At 40.4% G+C, this 18,900-nt stretch overlaps 1 protein-coding gene across 2 annotated transcripts in view; it reads left to right on the top strand.

The window, feature by feature from the left end:
* dnajc7 (DnaJ (Hsp40) homolog, subfamily C, member 7) overlaps nucleotides 1-17,709 on the top strand; it is a 48,806-nt gene extending 31,097 nt beyond the window's left edge. The window contains exons 9-14 of one of the 2 annotated variants that reach the window (XM_078424950.1): nucleotides 475-566; nucleotides 2,994-3,067; nucleotides 6,962-7,108; nucleotides 9,667-9,890; nucleotides 10,542-10,604; nucleotides 12,537-17,709. In XM_078424950.1, coding sequence (XP_078281076.1) covers nucleotides 475-566; nucleotides 2,994-3,067; nucleotides 6,962-7,108; nucleotides 9,667-9,890; nucleotides 10,542-10,604; nucleotides 12,537-12,725 — 789 coding nt within the window. In that variant the 3' untranslated portion in view covers nucleotides 12,726-17,709. The remainder of the gene's footprint in view (nucleotides 1-474; nucleotides 567-2,993; nucleotides 3,068-6,961; nucleotides 7,109-9,666; nucleotides 9,891-10,541; nucleotides 10,605-12,536) is intronic. The other variant, XM_078424951.1, reaches the window with a different exon arrangement.
* The last annotated feature ends 1,191 nt before the right edge of the window (nucleotides 17,710-18,900 follow it).

The raw sequence follows: 18,900 nt of genomic DNA, 5'->3' as shown, positions 1-18,900 counted from the left end.
GGCAATTTACAATGGAGATGAGGAAAAACTTTTTCAGTCAGAGAGTTGTGAATCTGTGGAATTCTCTGCCTCAGAAGGCAGTGGAGGCCAATTCTCTGAATGCATTCAAGAGAGAGCTGGATAGAGCTCTTAAGGATAGCGGAGTCAGGGGGTGTGGGGAGAAGGCAGGAACGGGGTACTGATTGAGAACGATCAGCCATGATCACATTGAATGGTGGTGCTGGCTCGAAGGGCCGAATGGCCTACTCCTGCACCTATTGTCTATTGTAATAGAAACAGCCATGATTTTAAATGACAGAGAAGGCTTGAGGGCGTGAATGGCCTATTTCTGCATTAACTTCTATAGTCATATGTCCATGTGAATATATTATGATTGAAGAGGTGCAGTTGCTGCAAATAAAATGTTGTTTAAAAACATGCTTAAACTTTAATAATAATGAATACTAAATTTGCTGGTTGACCCATATTTTACAGCTCAATAAGATGCAGCAAGCAATAGAAGACTGCACAAATGCAATAAAACTTGATGACACGTATATCAAGGCGTACATGAGACGGGCACAGTGGTGAGCACCATGTTCGTTGGATTGGATTTCAGCTTTTCATTGTGTCTGAATGTTTATTTGGTTTGACCTGTGGCATCAGCGAGAATTGGGTTGGGACTTTGGATTTCGCAAAGCAATTTTGCAAAGCAATTTTGCAGGTTGCTGTCAGACTGACAGCTACTCTGGTGCTTGGAAAGTTTAAAAATGAACATTGGGATTGAAATTGCTGCCATGTTGCTGCAGTGAAATGTACCATAGAGTCATAGTCACACAGCTTGAAAACAGGCACTGGGCCCAATGCGTCCGTGCCCACTAAGATGCCCCTTCTAAGCTGGTCCCATTTATCTGTGTTTGGCCCGCATCTCTCAACGTTTCCTATCCATGTACCTGTCCAAATGCCTTTTAAATTCTGTTATAGTACCTGCCTCAACTACCTCCTCTGGCAGCTCATTCCACACACCCACCACCCTCTGAATAAAATGTTGTATTCCACGTTGAAGTTAATGGAATTTAATTGCTGGAGCAGAGTAGAGCCCTCAGTCACAACCATAATTGCTTGTGTCGAGCTTGTGGCCAAGAGCTCATTTCTTTCTCAGCGTTTGACCAATGGCACCTATATAACTTTTTTTTCACTGAAAACTTGATCGTCATAGAATTGTCCTAGCAGCACAGCAAATGTCATGCACCACCGACTGAGTCCGTGGCAACCATCAACCAACCACCCTATTCCTACATTAATTCAATTTTTCATTTTCCCCAATTTCTAATCAGACCCCCCCCCCCCCCCCATATTCTAACATTCACCTATATATTGGGGGCACAGGGGAAATGTGCAAACTCCACACAGACAGCACCCGAGGCTGGCATTGAATCTGGGTGTCTTCTTTGGAAGTACAACCAAATCTCAGGTGCCACATTTTAAATCAAATCATCTGCTTCTTCTCGGAAAAGAAAATTCTCATAATTCTTTGTCTGTAATTTTTGCCAATTATTTTGAAAGGTGCAGCTGCTGATTACAATTTACATACTGGTGTAAAATAGTTTTGTACAGTGTAGTTGTTCACAAGTATGAGGGGTTTTCATCAAGGCTATTAAACACTACAACCCAAGCTTCCCAGCTCTCCGATCCTCTCCACATTCCAAGGTGCTTCATTCCAGTTTCCATCCTGATAAATCCACTCTACATTCCATTCAGCTGATACCTTTCTGAAATGGGAAGTCTTGAAGAAAAACGTAATAATACTCCAGCTGAGGCCTAGCCAGTTGTCGACAGATGCTTACTATATCTTTTATTAATAAAGGATCTGGAAAGTTTTCTTAACAGCTTGTCGGCTTTTAAAGACTCGCGTGTGTTTGGCCTAACAGGCCTTCTTTCTTGCACCCCATTTTAAATTTGTTTTCATATGTTTAACCTTTCCTCATTATATTGCTACATCTGCCACTGTCCTTATTGCTCATTACATTCCCAAGATTTATGTCATCTCCAGTCTTTGAAATTAGGACATCTACGCCTAAGTTCATGTCATTGATATAAATCAAAAAGAACATTGATTTTAATATTCAGCCTTTGGGCAATGCCACGGTACGCTTCCCTTCAGTTTCATTAATTTATGTCGGTTGCTACTTTTTGCTTTCTGCTCTCATATCCATTTGCCATTGTCCTATTCATTTTATGGGATTTACTTCTGTGACATGCTGTCTCAGACATTCTGAAAATCAATCTTCACCTCCTGTTATTTCATGAAAATAACTATTATTAAGGCATGATTGTCCTTTCACAAAAACTAAGTTGCCAATCATCCCAAGAGTTCATGTGCCCTCTAGTTCTGGCCTCCTCTACCCCGGGAAAAAAGGCTGTTAAACTTCACCTAATCTGTGCTCCTCATGTTTGGTACACATCTGAGATTATCCATCAGCTTCCTATGCTCCAGTGAAGAAAATCCCAGTCTCTCCCAATAACTCAAGCCCTTGAATCCTCATAACATCCATTCTCTTCTAAGTGAAAGTCATAAAATCAGACAGCACAAAAACTCACCCTTCAGCCTAACTTGTCCCATTTTCCTGCATTTGGCCCACATTCCTCTGAAACTTTCCCATCCATCTACCGATCCAACTCCCCAGCTTCCTCTGGCAGCCCAATCCAAATCCACACCACTCTGCGTGAAGAAATTGCCCCTCAGGACTTTAAAAAAAATCCTTTCCTACTCACCTTGAACCTAGCCCCCTAGTTCTCCACTACCCTGAGAAAAAGCCTAAGCGTTCACCTTATCCATACCACATCTAAGGTCATCCATACACATCTAAGGTCATCAGCCTCGTACTTAGTTGTAGCTGCCATTGATTAAGAATGGTGGAAGTAAATGTTTGGTTCAAAAACATTGAACATTCTATAGTCGACAAAGAGTTCACATTAAGTGTTTACTGTTGTTTCTTTTTACACCTTCATAGTTATATAGATACAGAACAATATGACGAAGCTGTAAGAGATTATGAGAAAATTTACCAGACAGAAAAAACAAAAGGTAAACCAGTAAGTCCTCTCAGCAGGCATTTAATGACATCGTTTTGATGCAAAGCCTCAATGACATCGTTTTGACACAAAGCCTCAAAACTAAAGCAGTTCAAAAAATCTTTCTCCTGCAAACCAATCATATTTGATTAAATGGGCTCCATTTTTTGGTGAAGCGCAAGATCGGGCGTTTGATTATTTTGTGATAGCCGATGTGCCTTGGAGAGGAGGGTGTTCCTGGTGACAATATACACTTGGACTTGCCCAATAAATGTTTTTCATATTAAGGCTATATGATTTCAAACTAATTGATTTAGCAAATTGCATGTGAAATGGTGAATCCCTGCCTCTGCGTTTTGGGGACAAGGCCTGGCCTGTCCTTCCCTTCACTAAATTGTGTTTCCTTAAGTTATTAGAACTGCTTGATTTATTCTTTGGATGGAGCTTGAATATGGAACCAAGTAAGCAGTTCCTTTTTAAGAAAGGAGGGAGAGAGAATACGGGAAATTATAGACCAGTTAGTCTGACATCAGTGGTGGGGAAGATGCTGGAGTCAATTATAAAAGACGAAATTGCGGAGCATTTAGATAGCAGTAACAGGATCGTTCCGAGTCAGCATGGATTTACGAAGGGGAAATCATGCTTGACTAATCTTCTGGAATTTTTTGAGGATGTAACTAGGAAAATTGACAGGGGAGCGATGTGGTGTACCTCGACTTTCAGAAAGCCTTCGACAAGGTCCCACATAGGAGATTAGTGGGTAAAGTTAGAGCACATGGTATTGGGGGTAGGGGACTGACATGGATAGAAAATTGGTTGGCAGACAGAAAGCAACGAGTGGGGATAAATGGGTCCCTTTCAGAATGACAGGCAGTGACTAGTGGGGTACCGCAAGGCTCGGTGCTGGGACCGCAGCTATTTACAATATACATTAATGACTTGGATGAAGGGATTAAAAGTACCATTAGCAAATTTGCAGATGATACAAAGCTGGGTGGTAGTATGAACTGTGAGGAAGATGCTATGAGGTTGCAAGGTGACTTGGACAGGTTGTGTGAGTGGACGGATGCATGGCAGATGCAGTTTAATGTGGATAAGTGTGAGGTTATCCACTGGTGGTAAGAATAGGAAGGCAGATTATTATCTGAATGGTGTCAAGTTAGGAAAAAGGGCCGTACAACGAGATCTGGGTGTCCTAGTGCATCAGTCACTGAAAGGAAGCATGCAGGTACAGCAGGCCGTGAGAAAGCCAATGGAATATTGGCCTTCATAACAAGAGGAGTTGAGTATAGGAGCAAAGAGGTCCTTCTGCAGTTGTACAGGGCCCTAGTGAGACCGCACCTGGAGTACTGTGTGCAGTTTTGGTCTCCAAATTTGAGGAAGGATATTCTTGCTATTGAGGGCGTGCAGCGTAGGTTTACTAGGTTAATTCCCGGAATGGCGGGACTGTCATATGTTGAAAGACTGGAGCAACTAGGCTTGTATACACTGGAATTTAGAAGGATGAGAGGGGATCTTATCGAAACATATAAGATTATTAAGGGGTTGGACATGTTAGAGGCAGGAAACATGTTCCCAATGTTGGGGGAGTCCAGAACCAGGGGCCACAGTTTAAGAATAAAAGGTAGGCCATTTAGAACGGAGATGAGAAAAAACTTTTTCAGTCAGAGAGTTGTAAATCTGTGGAATTCTCTGCCTCAGAAGGCAGTGGAGGCCAATTCTCTGAATGCGTTCAAGGGAGAGCTAGATAGAGCTCTTAAGGATAGCGGAGTCAGGGGGTATGGGGAGAAAGCAGGAACGGGGTACTGATTGAGAATGATCAGCCATGATCACATTGAATGGTAGTACTGGCTCGAAGGGCCGAATGGCCTACTCCTGCACCTATTGTCTAGTTGAGAGAGAGTTCTTTGTTGAATGCAGTGAGTTTGATGGATTCAATGGCTTTGCCGATTTGTTTTTGATGGATTCAATGGCTTTGCCGATTTGTTTTTGATGGATTCAATGGCTTTGCCGATTTGTTTTTGAAAGCTCCACGATCTGAAAGGATCATCCAATTTTTTTTTGTCCCTGTTTGATTTTCTTCACCTCTGTACTGGCTAATGTTTGCTCTAAATTTCATTGTTTGAAAAAAAAATCCATTACCAGACAATGCAGAAGAATCTACAACTCAAGCTGTTTAAATGTGTAGGAAGGATCTGCAGATGCTGGTTTAAACCGAAGATAGCCTCAAAAAGCTGGAGTAACTCGGCGGGACAGGCGGCGTCTCTGGAGAGAAGGAATGGGTGACATCACCCATTCCTTCTCTCCAGAGATGCTGTCTGTCCCCCTGGGTTACTCCAACTTTTTGAGTCTAAAGCTGTTTAAAATTGTCTATCTCAAAAATTGGCGATTATACTCTATTGAGAATGTAAAACTATTTTTAACTTGCAAGTCCATTTCCTGTCATGGATTCTGATGGGAGAGGTATTTTTTAACTAGTGTGGGAAAGAACCTCCACCATTGCTTTTCAAATGGAACAGGCAATTGTTGTTTCCATAAACCCAGGCAAGCCATTTCCAAATGTTAATTGTGGTGTGTTGGACACATCCTGAGGTCAGTTCTAAATTTGTCTTTCATTAATCTGTATTTATGCTCATAAATTTTTAAGCAGTTTCTGTGAGTTATAATGGGTTCTATCTCAATAGCAACGTGTCATCTGGATGTCGAACTTAACCGTGACCATGAATACCTAAATTCTGTCGTGCCGTTCACTTTTGTTAAACTGAGTGTTTTTGTAAGTTCTGCAAAACCAGCTTTGGAGTATCTAGGATTTAGACTGAATTCCTTTAGCTCTGAAATTGGATCTGTTCTGCTAATGTAAATAATTCTATGTTTATAGGATAACATCTTGTACTCCTTTGCTTTGAAGAGCACAGCAACTTTGCAAAAGGTAGCCTGGTCTGGATGGTTTAAAATAAAATAGTGCTACATTTTTTAATGTTGGCAGTGAGCGAATGTTATAGGAGTGACCAAATGGGTATTTATGGAGCATTAATAAACAATGGTTTATTGGTCAGGTTTTTTTGTTTGTGATACTTCAACAACCTATCCCACTGGACTTCAGTATATTATTAGAACCAGGTGGTTTAATTTAAAGTTTACTGTGACATTATGTTAGTGCTTCAAGCGAATACCAAGGAAAGATATTGGAGATTTCAGCTTTAGTTTGGGCATGACTTTGGCTGTATCTTTTATCAATACTCAACTTTAAAATTGTACGGATAATTAAAGATTTTGCTGGCAAATCTCAGGAGATAAAAACTTAAGTCTTTACTCAATCTTGAAGATGAAATTAAAGAAGAAAATATTGGTAGAACAGATGAATCGGTACCCAAGGAGGAGAAAGTTGGTTTTGGTTGTAGATCCTTCGCCTGCAAGTATGTGGTATATATGATCAAAACACAGATTGCTGGAGTAACAGCAGGTCAGGCAGTATCTGCAGAGGGGATGGGCAGGTGACATTTTTGGTCGAGACCCCATTTTGGGATCCCTGTCGTCGGGAAACCTATTTGTGTATGATAAGATGAAAAGCGTAAGGCAGAAATCACAGATCCAGTAATGCAGACAAGTTATTTAAATTTATTAATTGTTTAATACAAAATAACATCAATAACATTTGGAAAAGATTTTTTGGGGAAAAATTGAAGAGTTGTGATTAAAAATACACAGGAAAGCTCACGCGAAAACCAAATATGGAAAATAAAGACAGAAACATTATCTGAAATGAAGGAGACACTGACAATTCCAGTAGTTTAAAGATGAAAATTCTTAGTTATTGGACTGCCTGTTGGTGAATCAAAAATATCAAAAACATCAAACATCAAAAATCAAAAACATCCGAGTGACCTAATCTGGTGTTTTCTTTTAGAGCACAAGCAGCTTCTTAAGAATGCTCAACTCGAACTGAAAAAGAGCAAACGAAAAGATTATTACAAAATTCTCGGTGTTGACAAAACTGCTTCAGAAGATGAAATTAAGAAAGCCTACAGGAAGCGGGCATTGATGCATCACCCAGGTAAGGCAGAATCGGTACATTGCCTCAACAGTAGCCTCTGTTGCCTCTGCTCGTTAAATGCCCTTGCTTTAAGTCTGTGTGTAGTTAGGCATGATCCTGCATCCTCAACAATATGCATCGTAGTTTACCTTGTAGATAAGCAAATCCAGCTACTTTCAATTATGATAAGCAGGAGTCTGATCTTTTTGGCTATTTCAGATTTCAGGCCGCAGTGTTTTGATTTTCAGCCCCTGTTGAATTCGTATCCTGTTGCATTCACTGCAGCTTCTCTTCCAAGAATAACAATCTTGAAGTCCTGCACCACTCCAGAATTTTTATGTGTCTTTTGTCTTATTCATCCTTGGTGTTTTTTGTTGCCCTTCTCTGTTTGTTCAGCACTGTTTTTCACATTGGACTTTTTTATCTTTGTAAATTCTTGTGACCCAACCAGTGTTTTGTAAGGTTGCGACATCCCATCTCTTATATTGTGGGATATGAAGACAAGCATGCCATATGACTTCTTCATCATCCTGTGTTGCCATTTTCAGGGAATCGTGTTAACTCCTTTCCGCAGCCACATCTCCTCGCACCGCCACCACCCACTGAGTAGCACAGATTTAAAGCATGAGAAAGGAGACATTTAAAGGAGATCTGAGGGTCACATGGTGGCTGGTGAATATCTGGAACAAGCTGTCAGAGGAGGTGGTAGAGGAAGATACAATTGCTAGGTTTTGGCATATTTGGATGGGAAAAGCATAGAAGGATATGGACCTAAGGCGTGCAAATGGATTTAGCATAAGTGGGTATTGAGGTTAGCATGGACTAGATGGGCTGAAAGGAGGCAGTGGAGGCCAATTCTCTGAACATTCAAGAGAGAGCTAGGTAGAGCTCTTAAGGATAGCGGAGTCAGGAGGTATGGGGAGAAGGCAGGAACGGGGTACTGATTGAGAATGATCAGCCACGATCACATTGAATGGTGGTGCTGGCTCGAAGGGCCGAATGGCCTACTCCTGCACCTATTGTCTATTGACCAATTCCTGTGCTGTACCTTTCTATGATTCTATGAATTGGCCATGAAACAGTAGGAAATAGCTGACTTGCTTGATTCTTTACATGTGAAGGTGTTGACTGTATTTGGCTGCCACCTAGTGAAATATTTGAGGAATTACCTATACGTTTGAGATTAAATTGGTTCAACTCTGTGGAATAAAGATGTTTTAATTAGAAGATAGAGAAAGAATAAAAATAGTGAAATAATATTGCCTGCTTATTTAACTGCAGAATGAAGTTCAGAGTGAGTTGTGTTTTCTCATTTACTTTTTATGAGCTGGTTCCTTTATTTTACCAGCGTTCTGATATAATCATCCTCAATGGTTTCACTGCAAGTGTTGATGAAGTTAGAGTTCCATCTAGTGGCAAATACTATAGAGCAATGAACTAGTTTGTTCAGTGACCTGCCAAGCTTGTGAGCTGCCTATTTGTTCAGCACTGTTTTTACATTGAACTTTTTATCTTTGTGAATTCTTGTGACCTAACCAGTGTTTTTACAAAACACTGGTTAGGTCACAAGAATTCAAAGATAAAACTTAAATGTAATTAATCTTTCTTTATTCCACATCGAGTAACATCCCATCTCGTGTACTCTGTGCCCTCCCTGTGAAGACAAGCAAACAATATGACTTCTTCATCACCCTATTGGTCTATGTTGCCATTTTCAGGGAATCATGAATGTGAACCCAAACATCTCTCTGTTCGTCAATATTCTTCAATGCCCTACCATTTACTATATATGTCCTACCCCTAATCTGAGTTCCCAAACTTTATTGACTTGCACTTGTTGGGATTAAATTCCATCTGCGATGCTCTGCCCAACGTTCCTTCTGATGTAAATCCTGCTGTAGTCTTCATCAACCTCTTTGGCCCAGAGTCCATGCTGACCATCAACCACTCATTTACACCAATCCTAAACTAATCACATTTTATTCTCCCCATTTTCCTATCAATTCACCCCTGATTACATAGAAACATAGAAAATAGGTGCAGGAGTAGGCCATTCGGTCCTTCGAGCCTGCACCGCCATTCAATATAATCATGGTTGATCATCCAGCTCAGTAACCTGTACCTGCCTTCTCTCCATACCCCCTGATCCCTTTAGCCACAAGGGCCACATCTAACTCCCTCTTAAATATAGCCAATGAACTGGCCTCAACCACCTTCTGTGGCAGAGAATTCCACAGACTCGCCACTCTCTGTGTGAAGAAATGTTTTCTCATCTCGGTCCTAAAAGACTTCCCCCTTATCCTTAAGCTGTGACCCCTGGTTCTGGTTCTACAGGTCACCCTCGCATGTAGGGCAATTTACAATGGCCAATTCCCTTGTAAATGGAGTGCAGTCAAGATGTTTGTGGCTTCACACACTTTATATATACATATATGCACATACATTTAAATTATTTGTGAACACATGGCTGAGTATGCCTTGGCATTGGATATGTTCAGAGTTACAGATCTGAGAATTGTCCATAAAAACCGTGAAGTTAAACGTACCCGCTGGTTAAGTGTCTTATCATCTCTGTGCAGATAGACATAGTAGTGCCAGTCCAGAGGTACAAAAAGAAGAAGAAAAGAAATTCAAAGAAGTAGGAGAAGCATTCAGTATACTGTCAGATCAAAAAAAGAAAGCACGCTACGATACCGGTCAGGATTTGGATGATGACGGCATGAACTCGGGCGGTAAGTGCTTTCCTGTAAAGCTGCTGAAAACTTCACCGTGCTGCGGAACCTTAACTTGCCAGGCCATGCAGGTAATTAGCTGCAAATGTCTGATACAGAACAATGCACACATTCACATTTGTAAGCAAGCTAATATTGTTTAAGGGAAGAAGCAATCAATAGAATCTTTCAATAGGAGACTAGGATTGATTTTACCTGGCAGTTTAGGCTTCACCTGTATATGTGTTAAAGCGTTGCATGTTTGTGTGAGAGTAGCTGCAAATCTCATTGGCATCCCCACGTTGGCAATTGCTGCAGACTTGCTCTGACTGCAGCTGTGCATCAGTTGTATGCAGCCTTATTGTTACCTAAACAGACACAAAGTGCTGGAGTAACTCACAGATCGGCACAAGAAGTTGGAGTTACTCAGCGGGACAGACAGCATCTCTGGAGAAAAGGAATAGGTGACGTTTCGGGTCCAGACCCTTCTTTAGACTTGACTAACTCAACAGGTCAGGCAGCATCTCTGGGGAGCATGGATAGGTGATGTTTTGGGTCCGAACCCTTCTGACTCCTTCGTCATTGTTACCTAATCCAATTTAAATTCTTCCCATTCTCGTGCTATCAATGGGTGCCCAATCCAGTTAAGGTTATTTCAGGGTAAAACTGGAAAATAAAAATGTTTTGTTTTAGCTGGGTGATTGTTTATTAACGAGTTTTTATTTAAAAAATTCTCGTTCCAGATTTCGATGCTAATAATATTTTCAAGGCATTTTTCGGTAGCCCGGGTGGCTTTAGTTTTGAAGGTGAGTTTGAAATATTCTAAATCTATAAATGCATTCTTTAAATTAAAATGGAACGTTGCTGTGTAATAGTGCATTCCACCTTCATTGCTATTAAAAACTTTTAACAAGTGGATGGGGCAAGTCTGTGGGTGCTTGTTTGAAGATGCTCTTGCAGAAGTAAGTACTGGATCAGGCTAAGTCTGAACCAGGATTTCCATTCTGAATAAATAGCCTGACAATATTCACTTCATCAATTCATAGTCAAAGTTGGCATTCAGACGAGGTAACCTTGTATGAGAGAGAGAATGTACACAAGAGAATACGGCCAGTAGACTATCTGACCCGACAAGTCCTCCCCACCATTCAATGACTCATCTGCCCCGGGCTTGTTCCTCTTCTTTGCCAGTTCCCCATACCCCTCCATTTCCCACAAATATTTATCTAAGTCTTTAAATACCTCCAATAATCTGGCCATCAGAACGCTCGCTTGAGGTAGAGAATTCCAGAGATTCACCACCTTCTTGCAACAAAAAATTCATATACACCTCAGTTGTAAGGGATTGCTCCGTATCTTGTAACTTTGTTTCTTGTTCAAGACTCTCCCACTCGTGAAAACGGCCCAACGTCTACCCTGTCACATTCCCTTGTCTGTGTCGATGGGATCATTCCTTATGTTTCTCAGCTCCAAGGCAGGAGTGGTTGTTTTTTTAGATGAGAGACAACAGTTCAGTTTATTGATCTCACTCTTCCAGAGAACCCTGCTTCTGTACTCTCAAATCCAGTGTTTCAGATGAAAGGTGGATCTGACTGTGGTGTGACACGGGCAGGCAGCTTTCCAACGGTGCTGGAGTTATGCAGGAAAGCCCACAACAACATTAGAGTTACCATAACCATTTAATCGACTCATCTAAAATTTCTACTAATAATACCAAGGTTATTCACACCAGCTTCCATTAGTGAGTCGCTTAACAGTGGGGTTTGCTTTGTTTTTGTTTCAACAATTTAATGTATGCAAAGGCAAAATGGTGCAGATTCTGAAAATCTGAGATTGAAAAATGGGTATTTCCAATATTTTCAGTTTATGTTGTGTGCAATCCGCTTCAATGTGCAGACTTCAATCCTGGCAGAGAAGGTTCGATATTATATCAGGGTTTGATAATATAGTGGCTGCCCTACTATCCAACTAATCCATTGCCCAAAATAATGATCCTGTATTCATGTCGAAAACCCACGACAGACATCTCATGTATTTGATTTTATTAGTTAAATAATTATGGAATGTAAAAAGATCTATTATCAGTAATCACGATACCACCACTTTGTTGTAAAACCTAGTTTCTCAAAAGTCCATCAGAGAAGATAGCTTTGTGCCCTTGCTCAGTCCAAACTCTGTGTGACTCCAGACCCACAAAACCTGGTCTGTGTCACTCGGCTTAAGGACATTTAGGGATGGAACATAAATACTGGCCTTGCCCGTAACTTGTAAAGAAGTAAAATCATATTCCAGTGGCCAAATTAAACGTTGTTTGTTGCAACAGAATATAGCTAGTCATAGAGTGATACAGTGTGAAAACAGGTCCTTCGGCCCAAATTGACCACACCAGCCAACATGTCCCAGCTACACCAGTCCTACCTGCCTGTGCTTAGTCCTTATCCCTCCGAACCTGTCCTATCCATGTACCTGTCTATCTGTTTCTTAAACTTTGGTATAGTCCCAGTCTCAACTACCTCCTCTGGCAGCTTGTTCCATACACCCACTACCCTTTGTGTGAAAAAGTTACCCCTCAGATTCCTAGTAAATATTTTCCCCTTCACCATGAACCTCTGTCCTCTGGTCCTCGATTCCCATATTCTGGGCAAAAGACCCTGTGCATCTACCCGATCTATTCCTCTCATGATTTTATACACTGTTATTGTTGTTGATATTAATACCAGATTTCTCTCTCTTTTCAGCGTCTGGTCCTGGGAATTTTTTCTTCCAGTTTGGCTAATGCACAACTTTTTTGTTCAATGTCACTGGGTGTAACTCAAGCAAAAATAAATCAATACCCATGTTTCCCTGTGTTTAATCTATTTAGAAGAAAAATCTTCCATGTTTCAGTTGGATACCTCTTGTATTCATCTACTTGTATGTTCTGTTGAAAAAAGAAGCTGTCGTCACAGGGTATGAAACTGACCTATTAATGCTTTGTTTTTATAATCTTATTAAAAATAAAAAAGATTACCTCAGTTTTTTTTAAGTATGCAGTCCCTTCTGCTAAGGATCTTCAGTTAGATACATAAAATCTTTTGAGCTTTTGCGCAGCTGAATACTTCCACCCAGCGTGGGAAATCAACCTTTTGTCCAAAACACAAAGGAACTTTTTCTCAATGAAGCAGCATAATTTTCTTCTCTGAATGGCCAACTTCTTACAGATTTTTTTGGAGCACATTATATTTTGTCAGCCTCTCTGTCGTTCTTCCTGGAAAATCTGCCCTGTTCATCAAAAGGGCTTTAGAGATTGACAGGGGGAGATGGGAAAATGATTTGATTAAAGACCTGTTAGCTTTACAAGTGGACTAGCAGGAAGTTTGCCATCACTGTTAAGTTCCATCTGTATCTGGAGCCTCAGAGCCGGTGCATTGCACACCACCACAAAGATCAAGTGAGCAAAACCTCTCAAGTTCTGGATGTCCTGAGATGTTCCATTCTACGTTATATTTACCATAACAGTTATGTCTGCATGTGCTTAGCCTAAAACTGCACAAGTGCACGATTTTAAAATGAACCTGAAAGGAAACATGAACCATACATCATTGCAGTCAACCTCCAGTTACACAGCTCCCTTCACATGATGTACATGTCCCAAAAGTGACAGAATTGTCACAAAGATTGTTTCTTGTGAAGGTTTCCTTGCAGATCGCACCATTAGAGTCGACCTGTTGATGCTCATTTTGTTTGGCCTTGATCAGATGTCTGATCGCATCTAGACATTATACCCACAGAGTGTAGCTTTTGTCAAACTAATTGCCCTCTCAGCAATGACTGCACTGGCAGGACAACTTTGGTTATTTTATTAAACATTGTGCCATGTGAGGCAGGTTCTTGAGCTTCAGGGAGACCTGAGCAGATAAGTTCATTTGCTAGGCTCCTTAGTGTCTGTCTGTTGGTTGCATTAAGGCCAAGCTTGTAACTCGGCAGATCAGTGTCTAAGATGATTACATCTTAGATGAGGTCGGCTTGAGAGGAGGATAAACTTAAAATTGTACATTTTATTTATAGGCCTAACACATAATGTGTTTATTTTTTGTTCTGCATCTGATTAAGATGTTTCCAAGAGAATAATTTGGTGATGTGAGTATAGGAAGGGTAAATAGCTTTAACGTAAATGCTCCAAGTTGTGGGTCTAGGAAGGAGGGTAAATAAGGTCGTAAGTGATAGAAGCAGAATTAGGCCATTCGGCCCATCATGTCTACTCCACCATACAATCGTGGCTGATTTATCTCTTTCTCCTAACCCCATTCCCCTGCCTTCCCCACCCCATAACCCCTAACACCCGTTCTAATCAATCTATCTCTGCCTTAAAAATATCCGTTGACTTGGCCTCCACAGCCTTCTGTGGCAAAGAATTCCACGGATTCAAATAGCTTTAGAGTAAATGCTCCAAGTTACACAGCAGGCTTTTATTTGACGTCGTGTCTGCTTGTCACAAGAAACTCAAGATTAATTTCTTACAAGATCTTATTCATCGTCATTTGGAAGATCTTGGGTGAGGACTAGACTCCAAATGGTAACCGGCAGCATGTCTGAGCCCTTTGTGCATGTTGACAGAGTGGTACTTCTACCTTTCGTTGAGCTCTAATTTTGTGAATATCTTAGACCTTGTCATCTCTGCATGACTTTAAAAAAACATAATAACACCTCAGTAAGTGTCAATCATTCACAAAGCATGTGTTCAAACGCTGACCATTTCAAATGAATGTCAGGAAAGGGATTCCTGCTCATCTAGTCTTTCAGCCATGAATTCATGTCCACGAAGTTAAGAAATCTCCCATGCCATTTGGGCTAAGCGCTCAGTATTTGGTCCTCCTAATCTTCCTAAATCAAGTAACATTATTGAAAAAAATGCTCTCGTATTAATGGAATTCGGTAATATTCCACCCGGTTAATGGCTGGGGCTATCTTGATATAATACTAACTTACATGGGAATAACTTGTGTGTCTTCTCGCCTTAACAAATGAATAAATTGCAAACTCCATTTCAAAGTTTGGGGTGGCAGCTTTTTAGTAAATAAGTAGTTTGATTTCTTTCCGTGTTGGCTTGGCAGCATTCATTCGAGGAGTAGGACTCTATCATTTGTTTAGACTGATCTTTGCATAAAGCTGACTAAACATAAAACTTTGGATTTCTTGCCAAATTCGACTGGGGTAGACCAGACATTGCAGTCAAACATTTCTGTTCATATTGGTTAGCATTCTGGTAGAAAATCATAATAAACGTTTTTGATTCAACTGTTTGGAACGGCAAATAGGTAAGTTACCACCTCTACTGTTTAAAAACAAACAGACTGGTGTATTTTAATGTTCAGAGGTGGTGCATGGTTCTAAAAAAATATTCGGAATTTCTTCAAAACAATATTTTTAAATGTTTCCTTAGGGCATTGAAGATTTTCTTCCCAACCTAACAAAACAGATCGTGCAAGTCTCTTCTGCTCCTTTTAAGGTTTTTATTGATTTTAAGTCAAAATTTACTTAATGAAAATCCTCGTCCTTATTGCCTGTTGTTTGCCCAGAGAGGTGTTAATGCTTGTATATAACCTTTAGCCAAGTAACGTGCACCATAATAATTGAAACCAAACTAGAAGTGAACAGCAGTAATAAATGGACAGAAGGGATTGCCAATGCAAAAAAAATGCATTGAAATGCAACTTAAAAAAACATGCTGGATCATAGGATGACATTCTAAAATTGTCAGACAATGTGATTTTGTTTTTGTCAATAGCTGACTATTTTGAAAATATGTGAAGAGTTAAGGCTCAAGAATCCCAAACTATAAACGTGAGGCTTTTCTTTGCATGAGGTTGAGGAATTCTGAAAAAAGCTTCCAAAGAACATAACTTGAGAAAAATTGTACTGGATCATTGTGTTACACCAGTTGTAATTCCAATGTCTTTTTACTGCTCCCATCTCCAATAATCTTTTGACTAGAACAATATGCAACATCCATGTGTCAGGATCTCACTTCTGAGCGGTCTTATTGACGAAAATTATTTAAATACACCATGGTCTGAAACTGAGAAACTGAATCTAAAATTGAAAAATGTTAATATTACCACTAATTTTAATGTGTGTAAAACCCTGCTGCACAATATCACATAAATATAGAGTACGTAAGATTAGAAAAGGAGTTTCCCCCAGAGTTAATGCTCATGTTCTTCGCAAGCATGCCAAGTAAGTGATATGTTTTGCAAGAATTACAATTCCCTGGGCAGTGGTGTCCGTCTAGCACTTCATCCAAGCGGTTATTGTTCACGAATGCCAAGTGTCTGCTGACTCTTCAGTCATCAAGGCGATGACCGTTTTGTCCGGACACCACTCCCTGCTGGGACCACCAAGATGATGTTCATCTTCTGTGGCCATTTTTGAGCCTTCCATTTTCCTTGGGAGCAGAAGCAAATGGTAGTATCTAAACTGTTGATAGACACAAAATGCTGAAGTAACTCGGCGGGACATGCAGTTTCAAAGAAGGATCTCGACCTGAAACACCACCCACCACTCCTCTCCAGAGATGTTGCCTGTCCCGCTGAGTTACTCCAGCATTTTGCATCAATATTCTGTGTAAACCAGCATCTGCAGTTCCTTTCTAAAATGATGTTCTACTTGAAAGCATTTAATTCCATAAAGGTTGAATCCATTTGCCAATATGGGCCATCTGGGGTTCATTAAGGACTGAGAAATGTAAAGGCTTTAAATTCAGTTTCTGACCAGATTCCAAAGACAAGTTGAAGTAGCGTTCAAAGATTCAATCCATTTCAACACTGTCCCTTCAGAGAATGGAATTCTCAAGCACTCCTGTAAACTGAATAGAACATGGACTCAGGTCAGAGACCTAAGCTTTGTGTGTGTGTGTGTGTGCGTGTTCACTTTTAGTAACTAAGGGATGAGTGTAAAGGTAACGGAGTTTAGATTAAAAGGCTTTTGCATGCTGTAAACCTGAAATAAAAGCAGAAAATGTGAAACAAAGTTGAAAGTGCACAAGATAGGTAAACCTTTGAGGTGCTTCAGAACAATATTGAGGAATTACTTGTGTCTGAAACAATCAAAACAATATGCTCATTTCAAAATGTGTTTACGTTCTCTCGCATTGAAAATAATTTGCAAATGTTGTTTTGCTTCAAGTTTATTGTTGCTGTGTGTGTGTATGGGGGTAGGGAGATGGGGTATAAGAAACAGCCTCTCTTTGATTAGTGATTTACAAAATCTAAATTTTTGATTTGCTAAAGTAATTGCTGATGGGGAGGGTGAATCTTTTTAATTTTTATACGTGTTTTCGCACTGAGAATTGCCAAATCCAGACTGTGTCAGACTGCTGTTTGAAGAAAAACGAAGGAAAAGGGAGCGATTTTCTTTATCCGAGTAAAATCAGCAGCAGGTTTGGCATTAATGTGTTGTTTTGTTTATTGTTTGCTTAACTCTTTATTTTGGATTGAAATTTTGGAGAACTGGCTCACAGAAGTCACAGGGCCATAACATCGTCAAAGTGTATTGATCACCGATGCCCCATTAATACTCTTCATTTTGGCATTACTCTGACTTTGTAGCTCCTCCAACTGATTACTTCTCCAGTGTTATCGCTCCTTGAGCCTGGGCATTCGGACGTTTATAGAGTTTATAAAATCCATGCTAAAGCGGAGTAATTTTCTGGTTAAGGGGGTCCTGACGATAAGACTCCAACTGCACCTCTTGAAGCATTTTGAATATGTTTCCTATTTTGTGTATTGTATTTCTCTAGTGAGCCTTGTGATGTATATTAAGCTGCACATACTTTGTTCTGATTGTATCATTTCTCAATGTTTTACTGCTGTACAATATGTACACTCTGTACAGTATTCATGTACAAAGTGAAATAAAACGGAAACAGGACTGCTCGAGGTGTTTTCACTGCATCAGACCTTTCTCTGTCTTCTCTGGTCTGAATCATGTACACCAGTCACTGAAAGTTGGTGTGCAGGTACAGCAGGCAGTGAAGAAAGCTAACGTTGGCCTTCATAATGAGAGGATTTCAGTATAGAGTAGAGGTTCTTCTGCAATAGTATAGGGCCCTGGTAAGACCACATCTGGAGTATTGTGTACAGTTTTGATCTCCTAATTTGAGGAAGGACATCCTTGTAATTGAGGCAGTGCAGCGTAGGTTCACGAGATTGATCCCTGGGATGGCGGGACTGACATATGAGGAAAGATTGAAAAGACTAGGCTTGTATTCACTGGAGTTTAGAAGGATGAGAGGGGATCTTATAGAAACATAAAATTAAAAAAGGACTTGACAATCTAGATGCAGGAAAAATGTTCCCAATATTGGGCGATAATTTCCCATAATAATTTCACCCCTGTCGGCCTTCAAGGGACCCACATTTGATTTTGCTACTCTTTTTCTCTTAACATATCTAAAGAAGCTTCTACTGTCCTTCTTTATATTCTTGGCCAGCTTCCCCTCGTACTTCATCTTTTCAGCCCGTATTGCCCGTTTTGTTATCTTCTGTTATCCCATGAAAGTTTCCCAATCCTCTGGCTTCCCGCTACTCTTTGCTGTGTTATACATCTTTTCTTTTAGTTTTATTCCATCCCTAACTTCCCTTGTCAGCCCTTTGTTCAACTGCAACACTGACACTTCCGATTTAACCTTCTCCTTCTCAAATTGCAGATTAAAACTAATCATATGATCACTACCTCCAAGCGGTTCCTTTACCTTGAGTTCTCTTTTATCAAATCTGGTACATTGGACAACACTAAATCCAGAATTGCCTTTTCTCTGGTAGGTTCCATTACAAGCTACTCTAAGAATCCATCTCGGAGGCACTCTACAAACTCTCTTTCTTGGGGTCCAGAACCAACCTGATTTTCCCAGTCTACCTGCATATTGAAATCGCCCATCACCACAGTGGCATTACCTTTCTTACATGCCAGCTTTAACTCCTGCTGCATCTTACACCCTACATCCGGGCTACTATTTGGGGGTCTGTAGATAACACCAATTAGTGACTTCTTGCCTTTACAATTCCTCAACTCAATCCACAGTGACTCTACCTCGTCAGTCCCTATGTCTTCCCTCGCAAGGGA

The sequence above is a fragment of the Rhinoraja longicauda genome, chromosome 29 (assembly GCF_053455715.1).
Source record: "Rhinoraja longicauda isolate Sanriku21f chromosome 29, sRhiLon1.1, whole genome shotgun sequence".
Classification (NCBI taxonomy): domain Eukaryota; kingdom Metazoa; phylum Chordata; class Chondrichthyes; order Rajiformes; family Arhynchobatidae; genus Rhinoraja; species Rhinoraja longicauda.
Note: the sequence above shows the minus strand (reverse complement) of the source record. Positions and strands in the feature narration are given on the sequence as shown.